Source organism: Pituophis catenifer, unplaced genomic scaffold, assembly GCF_029215685.1.
Source record: "Pituophis catenifer annectens isolate HBS135680 unplaced genomic scaffold, rPitCat1.0.hap2 SCAF_1, whole genome shotgun sequence".
Lineage (NCBI taxonomy): Eukaryota > Metazoa > Chordata > Lepidosauria > Squamata > Colubridae > Pituophis > Pituophis catenifer.
This window is the reverse complement of record NW_027256881.1, coordinates 155,838,392-155,863,783: the sequence shown is the minus strand read 5'-3', so window position 1 is coordinate 155,863,783 and position 25,392 is coordinate 155,838,392. Positions and strand designations below refer to the sequence as shown.

General features: G+C 38.1%; 1 protein-coding gene across 2 annotated transcripts in view; it reads left to right on the top strand.

Moving 5' to 3' along the window:
• The window catches only part of SLC1A4 (solute carrier family 1 member 4), a 29,156-nt gene extending 11,100 nt beyond the window's left edge, over positions 1-18,056 (top strand). Inside the window, exons 3-9 of one of the 2 annotated variants that reach the window (XM_070933078.1) lie at positions 352-414; positions 858-917; positions 4,645-4,811; positions 7,826-8,059; positions 8,612-8,806; positions 9,576-9,710; positions 10,980-11,543. In XM_070933078.1, the coding sequence (XP_070789179.1) occupies positions 352-414; positions 858-917; positions 4,645-4,811; positions 7,826-8,059; positions 8,612-8,806; positions 9,576-9,710; positions 10,980-11,220 (1,095 nt within the window). In that variant the 3' untranslated portion in view covers positions 11,221-11,543. Of the gene's footprint in view, positions 1-351; positions 415-857; positions 918-4,644; positions 4,812-7,825; positions 8,060-8,611; positions 8,807-9,575; positions 9,711-10,979; positions 11,544-14,885 lie in introns of those variants that run through there. The other variant, XM_070933077.1, reaches the window with a different exon arrangement.
• Positions 18,057-25,392: the final 7,336 nt, after the last annotated feature.

Genomic DNA, 25,392 nt, shown 5'->3' with positions numbered 1-25,392 from the left:
TACTGCCTGTTCTTTTGTTCCTAGCTTAATGCGGTGATGTAAAGAGACAGTTCCTGATGACTGAATGCTTTTATTCCTTCGTCCTACCAAAATGCTTCAGATATGTAGGAAGCCTTTAACAGTTCATAGGCACAAGTTTTTCATGCATAGGCAACATCGTTGTATGTTCAGAAAAAAATATATGACCAAATTGGATCTATAACTTTTATCAATGATGTAGTAGTCCTCAAAGTTTCATATTAAAAAAAAAAAATTCCAGAAATAGATTTTACAAGTCATGTTGTTTTAAACTATATATTTGTTTAAAAGTGTGCCACAAATACTAACTAAATAAATGTTTTCCATTTACAGTATGCTACTGATTATAAAGCCATAGTTAGAAATTCAACCATTGGCAATGTTACCATTGAAAAGGTAAGTAATGGTTTTGTTAAAGTTATGTTATCACTCAGTATACATGCTTTTGAGTTAATCCTTAGTATCATTACAAAGAATTTATTGCCTTTATTTATTTATTTTTTTGTTCAGAATTAAATCCCATTCCTTTCTATGATTATGCCCAGGTTTGTACCTCAGGAAAATTTGAAAAGAATCCCTGGAAATAAATAAGCACAGAAAAAAACTGGAATGGGTAACAAATGACCCTCCAAATATTAGTGTACTTCACATCCTATCAGCACTGGCTAATAAAGCCAGTGGTGAGAGATTATGGGAGTTGTAGTCCCACATTGGGAAGACAGCATTTTGCCCACCATGTCCTAGACTTTAACTTGTAAAATAATTGCTTATTCTCAAGTATAGCAAGAGCAGCTTTCTAGTGATATGTATGTAATCAAAACATTATTTTTCATCAACAGTACATTGTTGATTATAAAGAAATAATAAATGCCTCCCTTGGGAATGCCACCATTGAAAAGGTAAGGAAACGATTATTTTATGAAATATTTTTGTTTGTACATAAATGCTTGTTTTAGGATTAGACTTTTGTTCCATCTTCTAACTATGCATGAAGCAAAAGTAGCTACATAGACTCAGAGGGAAAACCAAAAGCCACAACAGAAGCAGTATTTTATGGTATCACTTTAGGGTTATGCAATTCACATTATTTCAGTTCCTTTGTAGAATATTAAGTAACAAACCAGACAGAGACTTTAAAAAGTAGGAAAAAATTAATGAGGCAACCTCTGAATTGTGCACTGAGATCATTCGTGCACTCTTGAGACCTTGGATACTTCCTTGTTCATTATATTACTATTATATCCCACCTTGCCTCTTCTACTGGAGGAAAGAAGAGTGAGACTGCTATACATGGTGGCCTCACTCCAATTAGAGTTTGGCAAAATGAGCCCTCTGCTGGTAAGATCATACAAATCTTCAGAGGATTGTAGTTGCACAAAATTTCAACATATCCCTGTTGTCTTCATTGACAGGAGGCTTCCTTATCAAGGCATTTGCCGTTTCTGAGACTGAAAACCCACAGAAAAAAAAACCTTACCAGCCTAGAACATACAGTTCTCTTAGTGGCCAAATAATTGTGGTCGCTCTCCACTTGTGTTGCTCTAGGAAACGAGTTGCAATGGAGGGAAAATGTTATGGAAACAAAACAGTTCAGATCAATGAATGTTTGGGCCAGAATCAGATAGGTTTGGAGGCAGAAAAGGTCTCTTTTTCTCTCCAGAGTCACTCATTAACTTACTATTGTCAACTGACTGTTGCTTTCCTTGAGAGAGGCAGTATGAAGTGGTCCTCCTGCCAGTTTCATCCGTATGCATTTTCTTAATGGGGAAATTATGCAGAAGGCTGAGCCATTCCAGCAGACAGAAGCTATCCTACACCTTCCCAGCTCATGGAAGCTTTGAAAGGGTCATGTCAATTCATGCATAGTCTGTACTTTCCCCAGAGTTCAAAGTATGCAACAGTTGAGGCAGGAAGCAACAACTTCTTGTTTCATCCTTCACAGAGCACCAGGAACCACTTGTGGAGAGTTCAGGCTTTCTCACTCATCCATTTCCCCAATATACGATCCATGAAGACATCTGTGAAATTAAATCTACCTCCAGGTCACAATCTGGTTACCTATGCTTTGTAGCTTTAACTTGAACAGCATGGTTCCCGCTTATTCACATTATCTTGTCAAATCATGCCTCCAAGAATCCCCACCAACAGCTCTTCTTACAAAATCTTGGAGTTAATAACTACGGAACTGTGAGGGGATACATTGACTTGGCCCCCAACCTATAGCACTACTATGGAACAATTGTTCTCTTTTTATTTTCTCTCAAAAGAGTGCCTTGTAGCCTTTGGATGTTTAACAATGTGGAATTCTCTCATTTTGGCAACTAGCATAGCACTGTTATATGAAATTATCTGGGTAGCTCAGAAACGTAGCATGATATTGCTACGCTGACCTTGAATCCTGGGTTGCTGTTGCCTACTTGAGAACAGTTTTTCTCTCTAGTGTATACACTAATGTTTGCTTTGTAAAATAATTCTCATTTGAAGTTGTGGATACTATGTCTGAACAATGTCACTTTCAGTGATACTGAAGTCAGAAGTGGGGGATTAGTTCTACTCCTCTCCACCTGATTGAGTGGCATAGTCTGAGCCTTGTCTCCTTGTTTCATTGTTGAAGAAGAAGTAACAGGGTCTCTCCCATTTCTACTTGGGGAATCTCTATTTTTGCAGATTCTTGTTGTTAGTAATGTTAGGAACCAGATATTTTTTATATCTTTGTTAGGAATATTAGCTTAAGTTTGTAATAACATAGTACCACACCATATCTTATGTTTATTTTACTAACATGGATAGAAAAACCCAGGTTCTTTCCAGTGTAGCACTTTCTTTAGAGAAGTCTAAGTAGTCCTACAATCATAACAGAAACTAGTGCCCACTAACTCTGAACTAACTTCGGGACTTATAGGATTCCTTGACTTGTCTATCAAGGGCCCATTCTTCTTAATAAACTATACAGGATATCATTATAGATTATTCTAGATAAGAGGAGGATATGACCAAATGCTGACTTTCTGACTTTGTAGAGACTCCTCCTCTAAATTACTGAAGATTGTGGTGGTGTCAACCATTTCTGCAAGATGGGAGAGATTATTCATTTCCTCAAATCCTAGGAGATGAGGAGCTTTTAATTGAAGAGCTTTACTCCTTTTCACATCAGTCATTACTAAAGACAGACAGCCACAGCGAAGAGTAAATATTTGCATTTGAAGTCAGAGACAGGTTCCAGAGTGCTGCTGGTCCAAAAAATAATTCCTAATTTTTTTCTGGGTTTTCGGAGAAATGATCAGAAGGAATACCTTCTTGCATGGACGGAAGAATTGAAAACATCTTTGTCTTCTGCATGATTTAGAGAATCTGAGGAGTGGAGCGGAGGTTGTGCTTGCAGGTGTCCCAAAGTAAAGTTTCCTCATATTTTATTATAATGTCAAAATGTTTGGATTAAAGCTCTTCAATTAATGCTGTATCTTCTTCACAAGTTTATTATTCTAAAGGCCTTTTGAACTTTTTATCAACATCATTTGTTAATTATAGCTGAAAGACAGTTCGCTATATTTCTCAATTAAGTTGATAAGTCTGAACAGGATCTCAATAGGAAGAATACTATATCATGGTTGAGCAATACTAGAATCAGCTTGGAAGAATTGAAATCTATCCTGACAATCGCATGCATTTGATTTGTCTTATAGCACATTTGTCTTATAGCACTTGTACCAGAAGTATAGTACCATACTTTTGGTACAAACATTGGAAGAGAAGCTCAAAGATATATTTCATTCAGTGATATGACAATAACATAAATGTTGTATACAGTAATTCTTTGCCTTAGCTACTTGCTTGTTTCTCTTTTTAAAAATAGTCTTTTGGATAGCTATTCAATACTATCCCTTTAATTCCCATTAACAAATTAATCAAACTATATATTTTATTTTTACAGTTCATTATCTCTTTTGACTTGGTAGACAATATAAATGTGGAGATGAATGTGGAATAAAGATAGTTCTCCCTACCACTCCCAAACTATGAATTTTATATGCCTAGGTTCTATTTAGCCATGATCTTGAATGTATGAAAGAGGGGTATGTGTGTCAGTTTTCTTAGTTCAAATTTACCAAGCCTATCCTCAGTCAGCAAATATATGTGATACCTTTTTCCTGCCCATAAAATGATGTGGAAATAATTATTTGCCTTTGTAGTCTGCACAAAATATTTGAAGATAACTAGATGGTATCAAGGGCCACTTTGAATAAACAAGTAGTTTAGGTAAATGATATTTCCTCCTTCCAAACCAATCAAATTGAAATGCTCCTTGTGTTGTAAAAATCTTACATTATAAGTACAAATAATGTACTAATCTTAAGTACACAATGCTTTTAGCTCTGTCAACATGGTAAATAATGAGGCTCTAACATCTTCATTCTGAAGACTCTTATGAAAATTATCTCTTCTGTCGAAAGATTACATCTGCATTCAGAGAAGAGATTATTTCTAGTGGGTTTCTCTTTTGTCATAGAGTGCTGCTTCCATTTATTTGTTAACTGCAATTAATATCAAAAGGGAGATCTAGCTTCATATAATTGGCACACCACATTAAAACACTTTACAGTATGGCTATATGTATCTCATTCACAGTTCCCTGTTGGCACTGAAATTGAAGGAATGAATATTCTGGGGCTTGTGCTCTTTGCTCTGGTTTTGGGAGTAGCTTTGAAAAAACTTGGACCTGAAGGAGAAGAACTCATTCGTTTCTTTAATTCTTTCAACGAGGCAACCATGGTCTTAGTATCTTGGATTATGTGGTGAGTATTCATAATAATATTGCAATCTGAAAAACTTCCCAGTGCTGGGGCAGTTTAAAATACAATTTACAACACATACTACTTTCTCTTCAACTCTAAAGTCTGTAGTAAAGGGTCTTCATAGTCTGTAACATCTAATTTGAGAGGGACAATTACCAGCTGATTGACTGTCTAGCAGAATCTAAGATTGAATAGAAGGTGGTATATGCAATAAGTCAAAGAGAATATTCACCATGTTTATTATGTACCTCCCTTTATCAGGCATGGAGTATGAATTATTCAATTTGGTAATTTGGTACTTGAGAGGAGTAGTGTAAAAACTACTGTATGTAATCAAATATCAGGTAGGCCTTTTCTTGTCTAGAAAGTCTATAGTTCAGATATACTTTTCTAGCTCATCTGGAAATTAAATTCTTCATTGAAAAAAATGCTCAGAAATGCAGCAGAGATCCCTGCTGATTGCATTATATGGGGCATAAATATTCAGTTATTAAAATCTCGGTTGGTATAATTCAACAGTTGGATTTCATTTGCACCCCCATTGATAGTGTGGCTATATTAATAACCTGTTTCCATATCTTTTGGGTTTTAATTGTGCACATCTAAACATGCTTATTCAACGCTCTTACCGTATTCAGTAGCATTTGCTTCTTAACAAAGGCATTTAGAATTACCCATGTATTGCTTATATAATATGTACAACACTATTGTCATGGAATTTTACAGAATTACCAGTTGGGCATCAAAACTGTTGTTTCTAGGAAGGACATAGACCCTGTTCTGCCAAATCAGCTAATTCTAACTTCCTTCTGCCAGTGTGACATGGAAAGTTGATATAGAAAAATGAGCAGCTGAAACTGATCATCTGCCCCCCTTCCCTTGATATATATTGACTCAAGAGGGTTGTAGATAGGCTATTGACCGGTCAAGGCCTGGATTTCTCTCATGTCCCTTGTGCAACTGTCCTGAATATTTAGCACATGGCAGTTTTTTCTTTTCTGATTCAATATTGGAATTGAAAAGGCCAGCTCATAGGCAAGACTTGCAGTTTGTCCTACAAAATCTCTATAGAATGAAAGAGTCATGGAAGCTGAAATTGTGCAAGAAGATATCCTTGGGACCAGGGGTGAAATGTAAAATCTGTTACTACCGGTTCTGTGGGCGTGGCTTGGTGGAGGGGGTAATGTGACTGGGTGGGCATGGCCAACTTTTTTTTTTTTTAACTTTTCAAAGCATTTTTTCTGCAAATGCAAAAAAATGCTTTGAAAAGGCTCTGCCGATCAGGCAACACAGCTGGGATCGTCAGAGCCTTTTCAAAGCATTTTTTTAACCACCTCTTCCGCTGAAGAGGTTGCAGAAAAAAATGCTTTAAAAGTCTCTGTGATGATCCCAGCTGAGTTGCCTGATTGTCAGAGAGACTTTTAAAGCATTTTTTTCTGCAACCTCTTCTGGGGAAGAGGTGGTTAAAAAATGCTTTGAAAAGGCTCTGACAATCCTGCTGAGCCGCGTGATCATCAGAGACTTTTTTTTTACTTTTAAAAGCATTTTTTCGGCGGAAGAAGTTGTAGAAAAATGCTTTTAAAAGTAAAAAAAAAAAATCCTCTGATGATCGTGCGGCTCAGCTGGGCATGGTGGTGGTGGGGGGGGGCCGCAGGGATTTTTGCTACCGGTTCTCCGAACCACCTGCCGCCATCGCTACCGGATCAAGCGATCCGGTCCGAACCGGGAGCATTTCACCCCTGCTTGGGACTCTGGCAAATTCACTCCACTTCATACCGTACCACTGCCATTTTCAGAGACCTTCAGGTGTTGCTTTATAAAAATAAGTTTTCTGCTTTCCTGAGAAGGATAGGAAAGTGGTAGCCTGACTCGATGAAATATTTTTAGTCGGGTCTTCTATGACTATTGCCATATGGATACCTATTTTTTCTTTAAAATTGGTTGGGCATTTTGGAATTTTTTTTTAATTAGCCATCTTTCTTTTATTTTTTATTTTGCAGTGGTTCTGCTCATTCAGTAAATTGTGGGGTGTGCCAGATTGACCCAATGACATGTCATATGTGGAGTGCCACAGAAGTGATTTTTTGGCATTTGGAGTGTGGTATAATCAATGTGTTGATAATATACCAACTTGAACATTGTCACTTTTGGGGCATAGGAAGATGCTGTTGACATCCTATCCAGATGTCTGGAGACTGTAAGAATCTGGATGAGAGAGAACAGACTAAGCTGAACTCAAATGAGTTGCTGTTTGGACATTAGGGCTAACTGTCAGTACCAGTGTTGTATCTGAATGGTCAGATTCACTATTTGGGGGTCCTTCTAACTCATGACTTCTGCTAGAACACCACCATGGTTAGAACTCTGCTTTTTATTGCCACTCAGTTGGTTTGTCATTCAAGCCATCACTTCACTGCACGAATTCCTCAGACCAAGAACTAGAAGTTAGGCAATTCTTGTGCTTTTTTGCCCTGGGAAATCTCCACAATAAAGGTGTTAAATTTCCATCTCTCATGCTTCTGTCCTTCCATATTCAAAAGCCACCTCTGTCCGCTGAACAAAATCTAGGTTGGACCAAATTAATCTACTGTTTCTTCAACTTACAAATGTTCAACTCAAAAACTGACTCTTCTGATTTGATCATTTTTTTATACCATTCACTTCTCTGCTCATCCTAACATATTACTTAAACCATTATTTACGAAAATAGCTTCATTCACACCATTATCCTTTAAATATGAAATACATGTTGTGTTCACTGGAGATTCTTTAATTCGTTCAATTTAATTGGTTCTCTCTAAGGATAGTAGCAAACGTGCAGATGAATGTCCCACAACAGAAGAAGAGATAAAGATTCAATTTACCGAGGGAAATTTTGTATGACAATCTAATGTCTATTCTTTATTGAGGCCCATAGTGTGGGTTTCAGAAATCACTGACTTTTTCATTTTCATTCTGTCAAAAATTAGAATGTTATTTATCATTCAATGTAACACTTGGTGCTTCCTTTTCAGGTATGTACCACTTGGCATTACATTTCTAGTTGGAAGCAAGATTGTGGAAATGGATAACATTATGCTGCTGGTGACAAGCCTTGGAAAATACATCTTTGCATCAATTCTTGGCCATATTATTCATGGAGGGATTATTTTACCCCTTATTTATTTTGCAGTTACACGCAAAAACCCTTTCACTTTTCTGTTAGGACTTATAACTCCTTTCACCACAGCATTTGCTACTTGTTCCAGGTTGGTAGACTTTTGCTTCTATTTCTGAAATGAGGATGACATTGTTCAAATTTAGAGTAATATTGTAACTCGGCTTTTCTTATAAAACAAGGGATTCTACATTTATTAAAATATAAGGCAGACGTTTAGAATGGAGTGTAGATAGTCTGTGTTGCTGTATGGTAAAATATGGCTTGATGGCAAAGGTTTTAATATAATAATATAATATTATAATATTTAATATTATTGTATCTTACAGGGTGGGGAGAGAGACAACTTGAGAATACTAAGGTGGCTGACTGTAAAAATGTTTCTTTAAACCAGACATAATAGAACTTGAAATGGACATAATAATAAAAATGTGTAATAAAACTCTTTTTATTTTTTCTCATAAGATTCAGGCATTTGTTTTGGAAATGAATAAAGTAGAATCTTTTGTCCTAATTTTCAGGAACAGCACGTATCTGGAATGTTACATTATCTATTTAGGCTGACAGACAAATGCTTATATTTTGGGCTGCAGGAACATTGCTGGACTTGACGTTCTTGTGCTTCTTCCTTGATCACATCTAGCTCTGCAACTCTTCCATCAATGATCAAATGCATTGAAGATAACAACAAAGTAGACAAAAGGATTAGTAGATTTATTTTGCCTATTGGGGCTACTGTGAATATGGATGGAGCTGCTATTTTCCAGTGTATAGCTGCTGTCTTTATTGCTCAACTGAACAACGTCGACCTCAATATTGGACAGATCTTTACCATTCTGTAAGTGATAGTGTCAGCTGCTCAGGTGCATCAGAAAAATCAGAGAAACAATTCGACTCTTTCTAGCCTGCCGCATTGCACTTTGGTTGAAGCATCATTTGCAAATTATATCCTTTAGGGAAATGCTGAAAGGAGTCGCACTTTTCTTCTTCTAAGGAGATTATAGTTTATTGTGATACAGAGAATAAGAGCATAAAGGGATACTTGGCTTGACTGTGCTGTGGGTGGCAATGCAAAAGGAAGCAGCAAGAAGATATGTCATTAAGTCACTTCTGAATCATTTTAGTAATTTCGATCAGTTGCACACCCAAACTTGATGCGACTACAATTAAGCTGATTTGCAGGATGCACAATGGCAAGTGGTACAGTCTATCACCAATGCGTGGCATCAGTGTATACCGTGTTTCCCTGAAATTAAGACCCTGTTTTATATTTTTTGAACCCCGAAATAATCGCTTGGCCTGAATTTTACCTGATTTCCAGTTCTGTCTCCCTAACTCTAACCAGAGGAAATGGCGGGGACTTGTTAAGCATGCGTTTAAATATTTTCGGAAAAGGTTTATTTTCGGGGGAGGGGGGGAGAGCTTATTTTAGTGCTTGCGCTCAAAAGCCCGATTGGGATTATTATCGGGGGATGTCTTATTTTCAGGGAAACAAAGTAGAATGAAAGAAAGATTCCCGAGTACAGAAAATAAACTTTGCATATGATTCTGTGTTATTTTAATAGGTAAATGAAATTTCAGCATAGCCAAAATTAATTTTCTGACAGGGTTACTGCCACTGCTTCCAGTGTGGGAGCTGCTGGAATTCCAGCTGGAGGAGTTCTAACCATAGCTATTATCTTGGAAGCTATTGGACTTCCCACAAATGACATCTCTCTCATATTGGCTGTGGACTGGATTGTGTAAGTATATAAATGTGTGCATGTTGGCTCTTCGGATATGATGGTTGTCAAAATATCAAGGATCTTAATAACCCCTTGTAGGGGCAACCTTTAAAAAGTACTTTCATCAAGAAGAGAGCAGTTGCAAATCACACAGCAGAATTTGTTGATTGCTGCTGAAGGGAGAAAGAAACTCACTGCTCTAAATTTTTGATTTGCATCTTTTTCCATTCCGATTATCACAAAAGTTCTTTGAAGTTGAAAGTGGGATAAGCAGAGGAAATTGGCTATTAAAAACCATGCATCCCATGGCATAAAAATTACTTCCTTCTTCTTGGGGGAGGGGGGGAAATACACTGCTCAAAAAAATAAAGGGAACACAAGCAGAAGACATCCGAGATCTGAATGAATGAAATAGCCTTATTAAATACTTTGTTCGTTACATACAGTAGTTTTGTGTTCCCTTTAGTTGTTTGAGCAGTGTATAAACTACTGTATGTAAAGAACAAAGTATTTAATAAGGCTATTTCATTCATTCAGATCTTGGATGTCTTCTGCTTGTGTTCCCTTTATTTTTTTGAGCAGTATATTTTGCAGTGGGGTTTTTGTTTTGTAGCATGAAGTGAAAGAGAGGCTGCATTTTGAGGCACAAGTATTTATATTTGGGGTCAGCCATAACTGCTGTAAAAGCTACATTCCAATCAAATGTAAGGAATGTTAATGTTCCTCGTATGTCAGGAAAAGGATGGACAGAATTATGGTAAACAAGAAACGGAGTTTCGCTCCAAGAAAACTGTTGAAATATCAAAGCTTCCCAAAATGGATGTAGTATTTGTTTAATTTTTTTTTTCTTCAGAAAGATGGTAAAAAATCTTGGTGGGGTATGTTTAAAATTGGAGGTAGGGTCTCAAAAAGAGTTGCCTTGGGTTCAGTCCCCAATTTTACAATCATGTACTCCAGCAAAAAAGGAAATGCCCACCTTGCTGGCCAGGAGAAATGACTGACTGATGGTACTACAGTCTCCTTCAGCAAACGGTTCAGGTTGAGCTTCTGATCTTAATTTTGCTTACAGAGAATAGGGCAGAGCTGTCTGCTTTTTAAAAAGCACCTTTGCTTGCTGTGCTTTTTGATGTCTTCAGTCTTGAACACAGATTACTGTTAATATAGAGGGTGGCAAATGACACTTCTCAAATCTGTTGCTTTTAAAGGTAAGTTGAGTCTCTGCAAATGTTTACAGATGCATTTCATTAACACCAGTGAAAACATTTCCGTGTTTTCCCTATTGATCAGGGACCGGACCACAACAGTTGTCAATGTCGAAGGTGATGCCTTTGGAGCAGGTATTCTTGATTATCTGAATCCAAAAGAAATGAAGGAGAAAGACACAGAACTTAGTGATGTCCATGTGGAAGCCATTCCAAACATCAAAGCTGATGGGGAAACATCACCTCTGGTAACACACAAGGTTCAAGCCGTCACCCCTCCACCATCTAGCTCTCAAGATCCAACATCTAATGAATCAGTCCTATGAATATAAAAGAGTGGAGGGCACTTTGTGGGCATTTTCATTTAGAAAGTACTTGTTTAATAGAGTCTGAATGGCCCCTGAGTTTAAGCAGGTGTATTCTCTTCCAGTCTGATGGCACAGAACACAGTGGTAACAGCCACAGACTACAAAATATGTGCAAGTTTCTGTATGTGTGTTTGTGTGAGAGAGACAAGAATGAAAACTTTAGTTGGTACAAAAAGTGCTGCTGCATCCTTGTGTGTATAGGAGTAACATGCAAGACAAATGTAATGAGTGAATGATAGCCATCCTAGAAAATTTCTTCTTGCTATGAAATAAAATTTAAAGCCCACTTTAAAAGATAGACTATGAAATTTCAGAGATTTTGGGAATGTCTTGTTAACTGAAGTTATACAGGAATGAAATGGAGTTTCTTGTAATTTTACTGCATCGAACCTGCATGACTATATTTGAAAGGTATTCTTAAGGGATCAGTTTATTTTGATTGATAGCCATAGTTTGTGGGACCTAACCAAACTATTGCTCTTTGTTCTAGTTGGATAAATCAGAGAAGCAAACCTTTTTGAAGGAGAATAGAATTGAACTAATATGTTATCAGATATATATATAGTTAATGGCCACCAATCCAGATTAGCCTAAAAAGGACCATTGTAATTTATTGCTCTCTTCTTGAACCAAGCAAAGCACCTGTAAATCAAACCTTACTGGACCAAAAAAGAAAGCAAGAAGTTGAACCATTGCCTTTCTCTTCAAAAGTTGGTTGTAGCCTTCATAATTGTTTCTTACAGAGGAAGCTTAAATTGCTTTTGAGACACTCTCAGCAATTTATATTAATGCTTGATTGTTGTTCCTGGAAAGAAATATCAATGAGTGGCCAGGATGAATATATACTAGCAGGAATTGATTTACGTTTCCTAGTTTGATGTCATGTCTGCTGGTGGTGTTGCAAGAAATTATCTTTGTTCTAGATTAGCATATTGTATTGCTTATAGCTTTTAATGTTTTCTGCTTAGAACTGTCCCAAATTGGGACTTTCTATTGGCAATGGAAGGCTGGCTAGAATTTTCAGATTTATAGGCCCAATACACCTAGTGGATATTGTATCTATAATGAGCATCCATAACTGGACCTAAAAACAAATTGTTTATCAAAAGAACAGGCTATATCTGATATGGTAGTATGCTGCTTATTTCCCCAAGACCAAAAAGTATATGAAGTGTGTTTCTATTAATTCCTGAACAGATTAACTCCATGCTTATTTAGTGCCCGGTGACATAATGACCAATATTTTTTTTCTTTATGCATAACAAATAAAATCGTATTGCGAATGTGGGTAGAAAACATATATAGAATATCCAGTTTTAAGCTTCAAAAAGTCTACATAAAAGTACATTTAAATAGGTGCTTAATTGTGGCCTGGTAATCATGAAGCTTCATTTGTTACTTTTCCCCTCACTCCACCATTGCTTTCAAGAGGATATGTGATGACAAGTAATCACACAATTCTGCCCTTTAACTCTCCTTGCATAAGAGATGCTATTCAGATATTTTTCTGGCTGTCAGAAATTCAATTCCATTATTTAAAGTTGTTTGTAATATTACTTGCCGTTGTCCCAGTATGAAAATCTTTTTCAAAAGGATATAATATGTTATAATTTCCTCCCTGCAAAATTAACTTTGGGGCAGGAAAAGACAACTCACCTGGTGCCTCCCAGATGGGCCACAACTCCAGTTTCCAGAATTCTTAGCATGTTATGCCATTTGTCCTAATTTGCCATTTTCAATCTGGTGAACTCCAAATTTGGAATTTACAATAAAGTAAGTGGGATTAATACGAATCAAAAAAAAAGAGGAGTCGTCAGATTTTAATCATAAACACCTTTGGTTGAAGGGCAAGGTATTGTTTTGATAAATATTTACCTTTCCAGAAACAACAACTTTTGTCCTTATAAATTACAAAGCAACTTTATATAACTATAAAGGAAGCCTTTAGAATGGGTTATATGTTTATCCCACTGTACCTATTCTTCTTTCAGTGTGGGCACATAATAAATATGGTGGTATCTTTTCTCTTCCCGTATTAACTAGACAAACACATTATGAAGTATTCTTACCAATAGATGTTACAAATGCTGACAGAGTAATCTCTATCCTTTGGGCAGGCCAGTCAGTTAAACCTGACCTGTTTGTATTGCTGCCAGTCATAATGCCAGGTCCTCTTGCAACAGAGTCACAATCTAGATAATCCTATTACTTTTCAGTTAGATAATCATTAAGTCATAAGATTGCATCTATCCTTTGTTTCAGTTGCTGAGCGTACATTTTCAGGAAAGAGGCGTTCTTACAAAAAAGCAGCTTTGAACTGGCTGACTAGATTGACTTTTAGTGGTAGAAAAGCACTTAGGTTTCTTTACAGCAGTGTTTTTCACATTTGGGAACTTTAAGATGTGTGGACTCCAATTCCCAGAATACTCCAGCCAGCTGGCTAGGGAATTCTGGGAATTGAAGTCGACACACCTTAACATTCCCAAATGTGAAAAATACTGTTTTAGAGGATCTGCTCATAGAGAAAGAAACTATTTCTCTTTATCCTGGTATCATTTTGTATCTTGTTTTGGAATTTGTGAATTATATTCCATTTTACCCACTTGCATAGGTGTGCAGGAAATAATTAATCAGCACATAGAATACTGATTTGCTTCCTGCAACTGATTTAGCACACTTTGAGCAGTAGTAACAATGTTTGTGCAGAATTTCAAAATTAGTAAAGTCAGCTGTGGATCTTGAACCTCCCAACTTTTATTTTCATTGGATGAAAGTATTGTTTTTAGTATTGTGTGAGACAAATGAAATTTCTCCTTGTTCACTTATTTCACCGTGGAATAGTTTCATAATGCCTTCATGCCTTTCCCCCTTAATCTTTTTTTCCTAAGATGTAAAACTCCAGACATAGTGATTTTTTCTCTATAGAGAAAGGAATTCTTGCTCAGCTTTTTCTGTCATTTTAATGTAATTTTTGAGGAGGCATGACTGTAAACTACATAATATTTCAGGTTTAGGTACTGGAAAGCAGAAATTGAGTAGGAAGTGCAAAAAGTTGCAAGTGCAGATATGTAATTTTAGTTCTCACTAAAAGAACATACCCAAAGAACGCCTCTTAAGATCCCAGTTGAGCACATCTTTTTCTTTTAAAAAAATCTGCTATGTAAAAAAATATGCCTTGGAGAGGACTAATAATATCTTCTCTAGCAGATTAGTAATATTTTATTTAAGGGGTTTTTAATAATATAATCCTAGTGATTATTGAGTCAACCAGACCTTTGCTCCAGCAAGAGTAGGGATATTGGAAAGAAAAATATCTATGAGCCTTGATTGACAGTACAACTTGCCTGCCTCTCAAAATACAACTTGCCATTAATGACCACAAAGATTAGGAAGCGCTAATCAAAGGTGCTCTTGGGTGTTACCACCAGAAATGTGACCTACCTAACACACACAGTATTAAGCGTGAATATACTGTACAGTACCAGTGTCAGGGGTTTAAGTAGCAAATTCTACCAAATGGAAAAGCCAGATTGATTGAGAGCTTTGATTACTGCTCACAGTAAAAATGCTATTGGGGATCTCTTTTAGGTATAGTAAACCTTTTTTTTTTCATATTTTTATAGTGGCTGAACCGAAGACTGGTTTGACAGCAACTTATTGACAATAGTAGCCAGAAAAAGAAAAAAGAGAGAGAGAGAGAGAGAAAAGAGAGAAAGCAGGTGCTTCTCAATAGCCTCGTCAGTTCAGATCTTGGGTCAGTACCAGCATAATTAAAGAAAGTGAACCAATGTTCTACACTTGCTTTGTTTTATAAAATAATATTGCCTTTTCTTTTATCAGATTCTTTACTAATGGTACAAAATGTTGAGGGTTTTTTTGTCTGGAGGAAAATCAAAATGGCAAAGACAAGGAAACTGAGTAGAACAGGTATTTTTCATTACTGATTATTTTTTCTTTAGCTTTTGGACAATCCCTGGACCAAATCCAAGGTTAGCATATCCTTCCTGCCCCTGTCCGGTTCCCATTGAGAAATATGTCCTTTTGTACTCTGCTAACGAGTAAACGTAACTGGGTTTTTATGCATGTGGATGATATATCTATCTTCAGGTTGAAGTATCATATTGCTTGAAACTCAGTAACGCCTAAAAAATAATGCCTATAAAGGAAAATGACATAGACTATGTTAGAGTCTATATTGTATAAGATACATTATTATTATTATTACTTTAAATTAAGAGACATCAGGAATTATACTCCTAGGACTTTGTGTGGGTAAAACATATGCTACACTATTGAGTTTTAATGCCTCCCTTATTGATTTCGGTGGCATAAAGATTACTTCAAAGGATGCCAGCAATCTTGACTATTTAAACTGCTCCTTCCTAATGTATCATATCAGTACTTGCAGTCTACAAATTCTAGTTTTTCAGGTGTCCATTGCAGTGTGTTATATTTCACTTTTCTGTTTTTTCATTTTTCTCATTTCAATCAGATGAGTTTAAACCACTAGAATGAAATGTTCATTAATTTATCTAGCTGGGGAATGTGAAAGGAAATCAAAATTTAAAAATAAAGCAGAGGATTGATTACAATTTAAAAAAATCTGTTGTGCAGCATTTTAGGAACTCTGAAATTGGGCTGCTGAAAATTGTAGGAGAATCATGCTGACTATAAGCAGGAATGAGATGGAGATTTATAGATTTATATTCTGTGTGCTAATATGTGTTTCAAGTTACTATGAACAGGTAAAACAAAGCTGAAAAATAATTATATATTTTTGAACTGGGTGATCAGCTTTTTAAAAAATCCTGACATTCTAGGCACAAATACAGCACAGCAGATTTTGTTGTGGTAGTGTTGAGGCCCTGATTTGAAAGTTTGCATCCTCCTCCCAAATTCCATCTTAATACTAAAATTAAAAATAGGCTATCAGCTTGTATTTTTTCCTCTTGCTATTCCATTTTTTTAGGTTGGCTAAAAAAGGATATTCCTCTAATTGGACTTTGTGTTGAATCTTCATTGTGTTTATTCTCATGCAACCATTCCCAGAATTTACACTGAATCATCACTGCGTTCCCTTGCTGACTATTAAACATGTCCCCGTCCAACAAAAACTCTCTAAAAAGACCCCAGCTGCTACTCCAATATCAGATTCCCACTGCTGTCTTTGCCTTTTCCTGTAGTTGCTTAAGAACAAGGAGAGGAAAACTTTGGGTGGTGGGCCTAAGCTACCTACCCCTAGGGTCCTTGACAAATAAGTTGGTGATTTGAGATTTTGGAGAGCTTAGTAAAATAACACTGGCTTGAATTGTCGAAGAAAAATGTCACTGTGAAAATAAGGAGGGCAGTATTGCTGTGGCAATAGTGCCAAAACTAGATGCAGAAATGCTCTGATTACTCAATATAATGCTAGGGGAGATTACCTCACACGAGGAATCATCAAACAGGATCTATTTTTTTTTACAACGTTGAGAAGCTTTCTTATTTTTCTCACTGGCACAGCTGAATGTCAGCTTCTACTGAGACCTGAATAAAATTCTTATGACCAGATGGAACGGTTATCACATTAAATTGGCTACTATACTTCTAGCTTACCTTAATATTCAACAGCCCCTCCCCCAATTAATGGAATCATTTAGAGCAACTAAGCTGTCTGTTAATGAGGAGAAATATGGTTCTGTATTTACAGTTACAGTGAGCTCTTCTGATTAGCTTTCATTAATATGTATCTTTAAACTGTGTCTCTTACAATACTCTTCAACTCAAATGCTAGCGATAGATTATACTGCCCTACAGTGCCACTTGTGTCTTTCTGTACTGACGTTTTTAATCAAAGTCAAGTAGAATGTGGACGTGCTTTGCTGTAATGAAAATGAATGGCTGCATAATACAAAGGTGGAGACTGAACAATCTGGAATCTGTGTAGGATAAGGAAATCTACACTTTATGATTTTAGACATGAGCGATGATGACACCACCTGCCTTATTGTGTTGTACCTAAAGTGCTGCTTTACCTGTGTTTTATTCACAGTGCTGTTCATCTCATGTATTTCTTCTCAAGATCCTTAGTTAGATGCTTAGTTTAGCCCTGGGTCTGAATTCCTGAGAAAACACATTGTCTGTTCTATTTTACAGGATTATAAATGTTAGATTTCAAATCTGAAATCAGATAAAGCATTCTAAGCTTTATCAGGATTATAGAATAATGTATGTCAGCAACAGCTAACCACTCCATTTTCTAAGTATTGTTTTCTGTCTCTGAATGTAATGTTCCCAATATGTATTTTGTTTGTGGGCATGCAGAATATTTCAAATTCAAATCATTTTGACTTTGGAGCATCCCACTTCGAATGTGAAAGATTCAAAATGTTTCAGTTGCAAAATGAGAGTGTTTAGTTGTTTTGGAAATATTGTACTTCCAATTTTCAAAACTTGTAAAAATTGTATTGAAAATAATAAAAACAACTCATTTCACTCTTGAGATGGGAATTTCGACTGGAAGTAGTTCAAATTTGAAACATTTTGCATGCTCCTAATTTTGATCATACAGCTCTGTAAGGTTGTCATCACTATCAAGGATAAAATGTGTATATGTATATAAAAAAATGAAAATAAATATGTGACTAGAGTTCATACTGTTTTTCCACTTCTAAAAACCTCCAACCGTTCCTAGCTGTTTTAGTGGAAAGCAGTGCAGAGAATTGTTTAATTATTTTGTAACTCAAAATTCAGTGAATCTTGTGTTAATTATTCAGAGTTTTTCTGAATCTGAAATAAAAACCCTTTAGACTGAATGAACATTTGTCATTATTGGAAAAAGAATACGCATTCCATTGTGTAACATTACAGGTAGTCCTTACTTTAGAATAACAATTAAACCCGACATTTCCATTGGTAGGCGAGTTGTTAAGTGAGTTTTGCACAATTTTATGATTTTTTTTGCCACAGTTATTAAGTGAATCTAGATTCCCCATTAACTTTGCTTGTCAAAACGTTTCAAAAGGTGATCATATGATCCCGGAACACTGCAACCATCATAAATACATGCCAGGTTCCAAACTTCATAATTTTGATCACATGAGTATGGGGATGCTGCAGTGATCGTGTGAAAAACAGAAGTCACTTTTTTCAGTGCCATTGTAACTTCAAACAGTTACCAAATGAATGGTTGTAAGTTAAGGATTGCCTGTATTCTTAGAACCTGATAGTATATTCTGACATTTTCATAATCAGAGTTATGATAATGGATATTTATCTAGCCATCTCTGGGTGTTGCTAAGAGCCACTGTGGGGTGCAATACAAATAACCCATCTCTTCACAGGGTATTTCAAAAGGGGCAGAGTCAGCATTATAAGGACAAAAACAGGCCCAGGAAAGAGGTTAAATTCTTTTCATGTCAAGGCTTTCATCACTACAGAACCTCAGATTTATCTTTTCTATAGAAGGTTACTTGTAAGGAATACTGCTGCTTTAGTCAAGCCAGCTATATGTAGATATCGACTATAAGAGGCTCCGGACTATAAGATGCACATTAGCTTTAGAGGAGGAAAAAAAAAATCTGCCTCTGCCTTCCAGCATCCATCCGGTATTCATCTGGCTAGCGTCCTTGAGCAAACAGCCTGGTCAGCTTCAGTATGTGGCTCATCAGGGCTTCACTCCGTTGCGGCAAAACTAGTCAACAGCTGAGCTGCTGCCGCTGGAGGGGATCACTGGAGCCCCACTGGAGGGGACCACTGGAGCCTTTGCCGCCAAGCAGCTGGTTGATGATTGGATTTGCCTCCTGGAATACTGCCAATCAGTTCTAGGTGGCAGGGATCGCTGCCACCCGTTCACCACAGCCTGTTAACCATGACAAGTTCACTGCTTGCTGCAGCCCGTTCACCACCAATTGCCAGCGAATGGGCAGCGGCGGCAATTGCTGCTGCCTAGAACATCTGATTGGTGCCACACCAATCCCCCTCCCCCCACAATATTAGCTCTATAAGATGCACAGACATTTCCACCCACTTTTGGGGGAGGAAGTGTGCCTTATAGTCCAAAAAATATGCTAAATAGCAGAAGAGTCAGTAATCTGTCTTTGGGACTGTAAGACAAGGAGCGTTCTTAACCAAAAGTTGCATTTTCTGACACTTGCAAGCCACTTGACAATCTGTTAATTGAAACTCGGAATTAAATGCAGCTAAATCTTACCCTGGAATGATGGTCTAAATGCAACATATGGAGGACTAGACATAATGAGGTTCTGTCCACCAAATAAATTTGGCCAGCAGTGAGTTCTGTAACCACAAAAAGGAGGTCTGCATGCTTTCTACACAATCTATCTATGCAATATTCATACAACTGAATTTGTGATTAATATTCATATAGCTCAGTTGTTGCAGAACCTGGCTGTGTCAATTCATCTAACATTGAGCAAAATCTTTTTGGATATGAGATTTTATCATTATTGGTAGGCACAAAAGGAACAAGCTGGAAATATATACATTTTTCCTAGCATTATTGTGGGAAATAATGTTACATACCATAATAACAAAGACACAACCAAATATAAAGGGAAGCATTCTTTTATTAAAAGAGGGATAATGAAATCTTTCCTGCAATAACAGATAAAAATACATTAAGTGGTTTTTTATTAGTATTTGCACGCCACAATATATTGATTGTCATGTTAAAATGTTATTACTATAAGAATATCTCTCTTATTGTTATTGTAATAAATAGGAAAGAATCTTCAAAAAGTCCCTTAAGATGTATAGTAATATATTTTCTTCAGCTATGTTTCTTGTAAGCGAGATAGAAAATAGCTTTCAGTAACAAAATGGCGAAATACTTTTGAGGAAATAGGAGTCTATGAATGGAAGGTCCCTAAAAATTTCCATTAACAGGGGTCCCTTTAACCATTTCCTAAACTGCAAATGAGCATATTTTAGCTTGAAAAAAAGAAAATAAGAGTTTAACAGGCAAAAGAATTTATGCTTTTTGCACATTGGCTCTAGTAGCCTGTAAGACAAGTGAATCAAAATAGGACACAGCTACATTCAGGATACATCTGAATATTAAATCTCAAGGCATAGAATGGGCGTGGCCAGCTCAACGTCACTCATGTCAGTGGTGCCTGTGGTGACTCAAGTGCTCTGCCAACAAAAATGGGTTCCCGAGCTTTGTTTTCACTGGCAGGGGCACTGCGGGCCGATCCTTTGTTGTTTCCAGGGTGGCCCTATGGGCCAGATCTAAGCACCCAGTGGGCTGGATCCAGCCCCTGAGCCTTGAGTTTGACACCCCTGCTATAAACGATGATTCAAGGAAAGAACCAACTTGGAACTAAGGAGAAATTTCCTGACAAGTTACAACAATTAACCTGTAGAATGACTTGCCTCCAGAAGTTGTGGGTGCTCCAACAGTGGAAGTTTTAAGAAGAGATTGGACAATGATTTGTCTGAAATGGTATAGGGTTTCCTGCCTGAGTAGGAAACTTTGAAGGAAGGACCTTCAAAGTCCTTCCCAACTTTGTTAAACTACTAATGAGGAAACAGCCAGTTTATTATTACTGAACAACTTGGAGTATGTATTCCACCTTGTGGCTGGACAGAGAAAGTACAATTCTACTACTGTCTTTCCTGAGGGCAAATACAGAATATGCAAATTGAGAGTCCATGAACACTGGCATCCATTTCCTAATCCTGCTCTTCCCATGTTTTATTCTGTGTGGTTTAGAAACTGGATGGAGAAAAAAATGGCAGGATGGCTAATAAAGATTGAAGCAAGATCTTGACAAATTAAATATTAAATACCCCTCTTAACGTTAAATAAGAGATGCATGTTTGGGAATCCCTATCTGACAGAGTAATGTGTAGTCTTATAATTTAGAATCAAGTATTAATAGCAATAATCAGCAACCAGTGCATATTACTGCTAATTTAACAGTTCTGTTTACATTCCTGGCTTAACCACCATTTTTCACTCCCCAGAATCTCTAAACCACTTCAGAATTTAAACTACTAATGCTTGACACATCAGAAAAACTGATCAGGACTCTTTCTGGGAGATCAAATGGACAGTACAAAATTCAACATTAAGCATCCACCTCAGTTCCTGTCCTAATTTCATCCTGCATTTTTCCATGGTGAACTGAAGAGAAACATGTTTCTGGGAAAGTGAACAGCAAAGCTATCCTCTGATTCTGGAAGGCCAGCATTAGTATAATGACTTAAAAGATACACAGAAGACGGTCAAGAATAGGGTGACTAGGAGTTCCCACCAATGGGAAATAATCTGTCCTTAATTGACAATTGTTTTGCTTCAAATTGTGTTTGCAGGGATTCTTATTTCGCTGAAGGACCAGATGCTGCCACTCAGTGGCAATGGAAGCATTTAGATCAGTGGTTCTCAACCTTCCTAATGCCGCGACCCTTTAATACAGTTCCTCATGTTGTGGTGACCCCCAACCATAAAATTATTCCTAAAACCATTGAAAATATGTGTTTTCCGATGGTCTTAGGCGACCCCTATGAAAGGGTCGTTCGACCCCCAAAGGGGTCCTGACCCACAGGTTGAGAACCACTGATTTAGATCATTATATAGCAAATCCACGAATTGCACAAGTGTTACATGTGAAGGGATAATAAATATATTTATAATGTTATGAGAGAAAACTCCAGATATTTGGATTATGGGGGCTGTACCTGATAAAGATATGAGTATTGGCTGCACCCAGGATGCAATATGATTGCAGGAACAGAGAAACAAAGTGGTTGAGTTTTCAGTTTTAAAAATATAATATTTTGGTGCTATCTATATCTGTCTTCACCCTTAAGAGAAAAACACTGGTTCATTGGCAGGCAAAAAAGAAAAGAAAAGAAAAGAAATACAGTGAAAATAGACACTTTTTATATAAACACAGCTTGATATTATGTTAAATAAGGTTTAAATTTTAAAAAATTGAAACGAACTGGTCTGGAGAGTTTGTATATTTTGTTTCATACTGCAAACACAGTAACAGCTGACTACACTAAACATGACTAACTGTTCCGAAAAAGTGGGAATGTTTGAAAATGAATGTAGTAATGTACTTTTCCAACTATTGTGCAGAATTTCCTATTTCCTTCTGCAGTTTTCAGCACCTATTGAAATCTGCAGCCAAATGAGTTTCTGGGAGACTAACAAAATCTAAAGTGCTATTTCTGGACAATTTTCAGCAATAAACAAAAAATAATACACAATAATGGTGTTCTGATATTTTACAAGTTTATTAAATATTTCTTTGATAAACTCTCCCAAGGACCACCAACAGAGGAATGGCACTTACTAAAACAAAACCATACAGGGGAAAAAACCTGCAAGAAGAGTTTGTTTGTTTACTTACTTACTTACTTACTAAATTTATATGCCACCCCTCTCCGGAGACTCAGGGCGGCTCACAATACATTTGAAAAAAAACCATTCTAGAAACATTTAAAAGATTAAAAAACATTCAAAACCTTAGAACACATTCATACCATTTGTGGCCAGATCTCGCCAGATCGCAAAGCAAGATCAACAGCCCCAGGCCTGCCGGAAAAGCCAGGTTTTCACAGCTTTTTGGAAGGCCAGTAGGGTGGGGATGGTCCAGACCTCAGGAGGTAACTGGTTCCAGAGAGCTGGGGCAGCCACAGAGAAGGCTCTCCCCCGTGGGTCCGCCAGCCGGCATTGTTTAGCTGACGGGACTGGAGGAAACCAACTCTGTGGGATCCTACCGGTCGCTGGGAGCTATGCGGTAGAAGGCAGTCTCGAAGATAACCTGGCTCTGAGCCATGTAGGGCTTTAAAGGTGATAACCAACACCTTGAATTGTTCCCGGAGACCAATAGGGAGTCAGTGCAGCTCATGGAGAATTGGTGTTATGTGGGTGTATCTAGGTGCACCCACAGCAACTTGCGCAGCTGTGTTCTGGACCAGCTGCACTCTCTGAACACTTTTCAAGGGTAGCCCCATGTAGAGCGCGTTGCAATAGTCTAACCGTGAGGTGACAAGGGCATGAGTGACTGTGAGGAGTGCCTCCTGATCCAAGTAGGGTCGCAATTGGTGCACCAGGCGAACCTGTGCAAAGGTCCCCCTAGCCACAGCTGTCAGATGTTGCTCTAATCTTAGCTGTGAGTCTAGGAGGACACCCAAATTGTGAGCCCGCTCTGAGGGGGACAATTTCTCCCCCCACAGAACCAAATGAGTTGAAAAGGTCCTCCAAGCACAGCAGCACAAAATGTGAAACATGCCAAGTTGGATCTAAAAAAGTACGACAAAAGGGCAGTACAGATCTTTTCCTATAAAGCCCATTGGAAAGATAGGGAGACTTGTACAAAAGGCCTTATTCATTTGGTACCCACCATTGTTGGAGCCAAGATCGCTGGATTAAAGAATTGTGAGGGGTTTTTGGTACTCTAAAAGAATCTCTTAAGACCACACCCACCAACACTGGAATATAAAGCCACTAGATAGAATATAAACTGACAGCAAACCCTACTCCTTACTAGCATTTATTACTTTACCAAGTTTGGGTAATGAAATGTCTGCAAGAAAACAAGCAAGCTCAGCATCTATGGGATTCTCAGTCATCCAGCTCATGGTTGTCCCAAAGGTGCTTTTTCAAGAGGCAACTGGACTTTCTGGTTTTTCTTTGAAGACGTTTTGCTTCTCCAGCTCTGACTGGATGGTGGGGAATGGATTTAGACTCCTTGCAGACAGCTGGTCATTTGCATTCTTTTAGAGTCATTGAGGTCACCTGGAGTGGTGCAAATTGGTGTGGCGCCTTCTTGGAACTGTTTGTTTATTTATTGGTTCAATTTATATGCCGCCCTTCTCTGGAGACTCAGGGCGGCTTACAATGCGTTAAGCAATAGCCTTCATACTTTTGTATATACCTGCTTAATAGGGCTTTCGCCCCCCCACCCAAGCGGTGTTCTTTTTTATACAAAGTCAGCTTATTGTCCCCACAAACCGGGTCCTCATTTTACTTACCTCGAAAGGATGGAAGGCTGAGTCAACCTTGAGCCTGGTGAGATTTGAACTTGCAGTAATTGCAGGCAGCTGGTGTTACTTAACAGCACTTTAGTCTGCTGCACCACCATGTTGAAAGGATTGCATTGTAGATTGGAGATAGATGATGTTGTATCCCTCCCCCTCTATGCCAATTTTGACATAGATGGCTTCTTTGACCCCTCTTTATTTTCTGTCCAAAATAAAGCTTTTCGGATAAGAAGCAAAACGCCTTCAAAGAAAAATCAGAAAGTCCAGTTGCTTCTTGAAAAAAAAAAAAAAACGCCTTTGGGACAAGCAAGCTCAGAGAGCAGCAAGGACCCCCTCATGTCAACGCTGAGCTACAAATATTCTCTTTCATTGAAGGGTCAATCAGGTACGGGCGTTCCTTTATGTAACCTGGACCTCAAAGCTTTAAACTTTTGCCCCTTGTTGCGTCCTTCTCTCTTATCCTACACCCGAACAGTCCCCTACTGACGGACGACTGTTCCAGCCGTTTCAGCCTTCACAACGTCCTCACTGATCAGTCTCTGCGCCCTTCACTATGCAAAGGCGAAAAAGTGGAGGGAGAGGGATAGCGCTTGGACCATGCATGTTCTCCTTGCTGCGCCTAACAGTAACAGAGTTGGAAGGGACCTTGGAGGTCATCTAATCCAACCCCCTGCTGACGCAACAGACCTGTACTAGGGATTCGAACCGCTGAAGTGCCGACCTTTCTGATCTGAGTCTTAGCCACTGAGCCACCTAGTCAGGCTTTGAGCCACCTAGTCAGCCTCCTCCTCCTCTTCCTCTTTCTTCTTCGTCAGCTAACAGGGGGTCGCTCCTTCCCTTTCGTGGCGCCAAGGACCACTCCCCTGAGAAACCGCCCAGACCAAAATCTCCCCTAGGCCAGACCCCAGGGTGGCTATCCGAGTTTACAACAACCCACCCCGTCTAACCAAGGGAGCCGACTCTCCATTGGCCGAGACTGCGGCTTTCCCGCCTGCTCTCCGCTTATCCAATTTCAGCGCCGGAGGAGCTGATTGGAAAAAGGAAGCAGCTCCGTGGAGGACGGGAGTGCGCGTGCGCAGAGCCTTTTGCACGGGCGAAGCAGCGTTTTATTGTTGCCACTGGAGGGGGAGG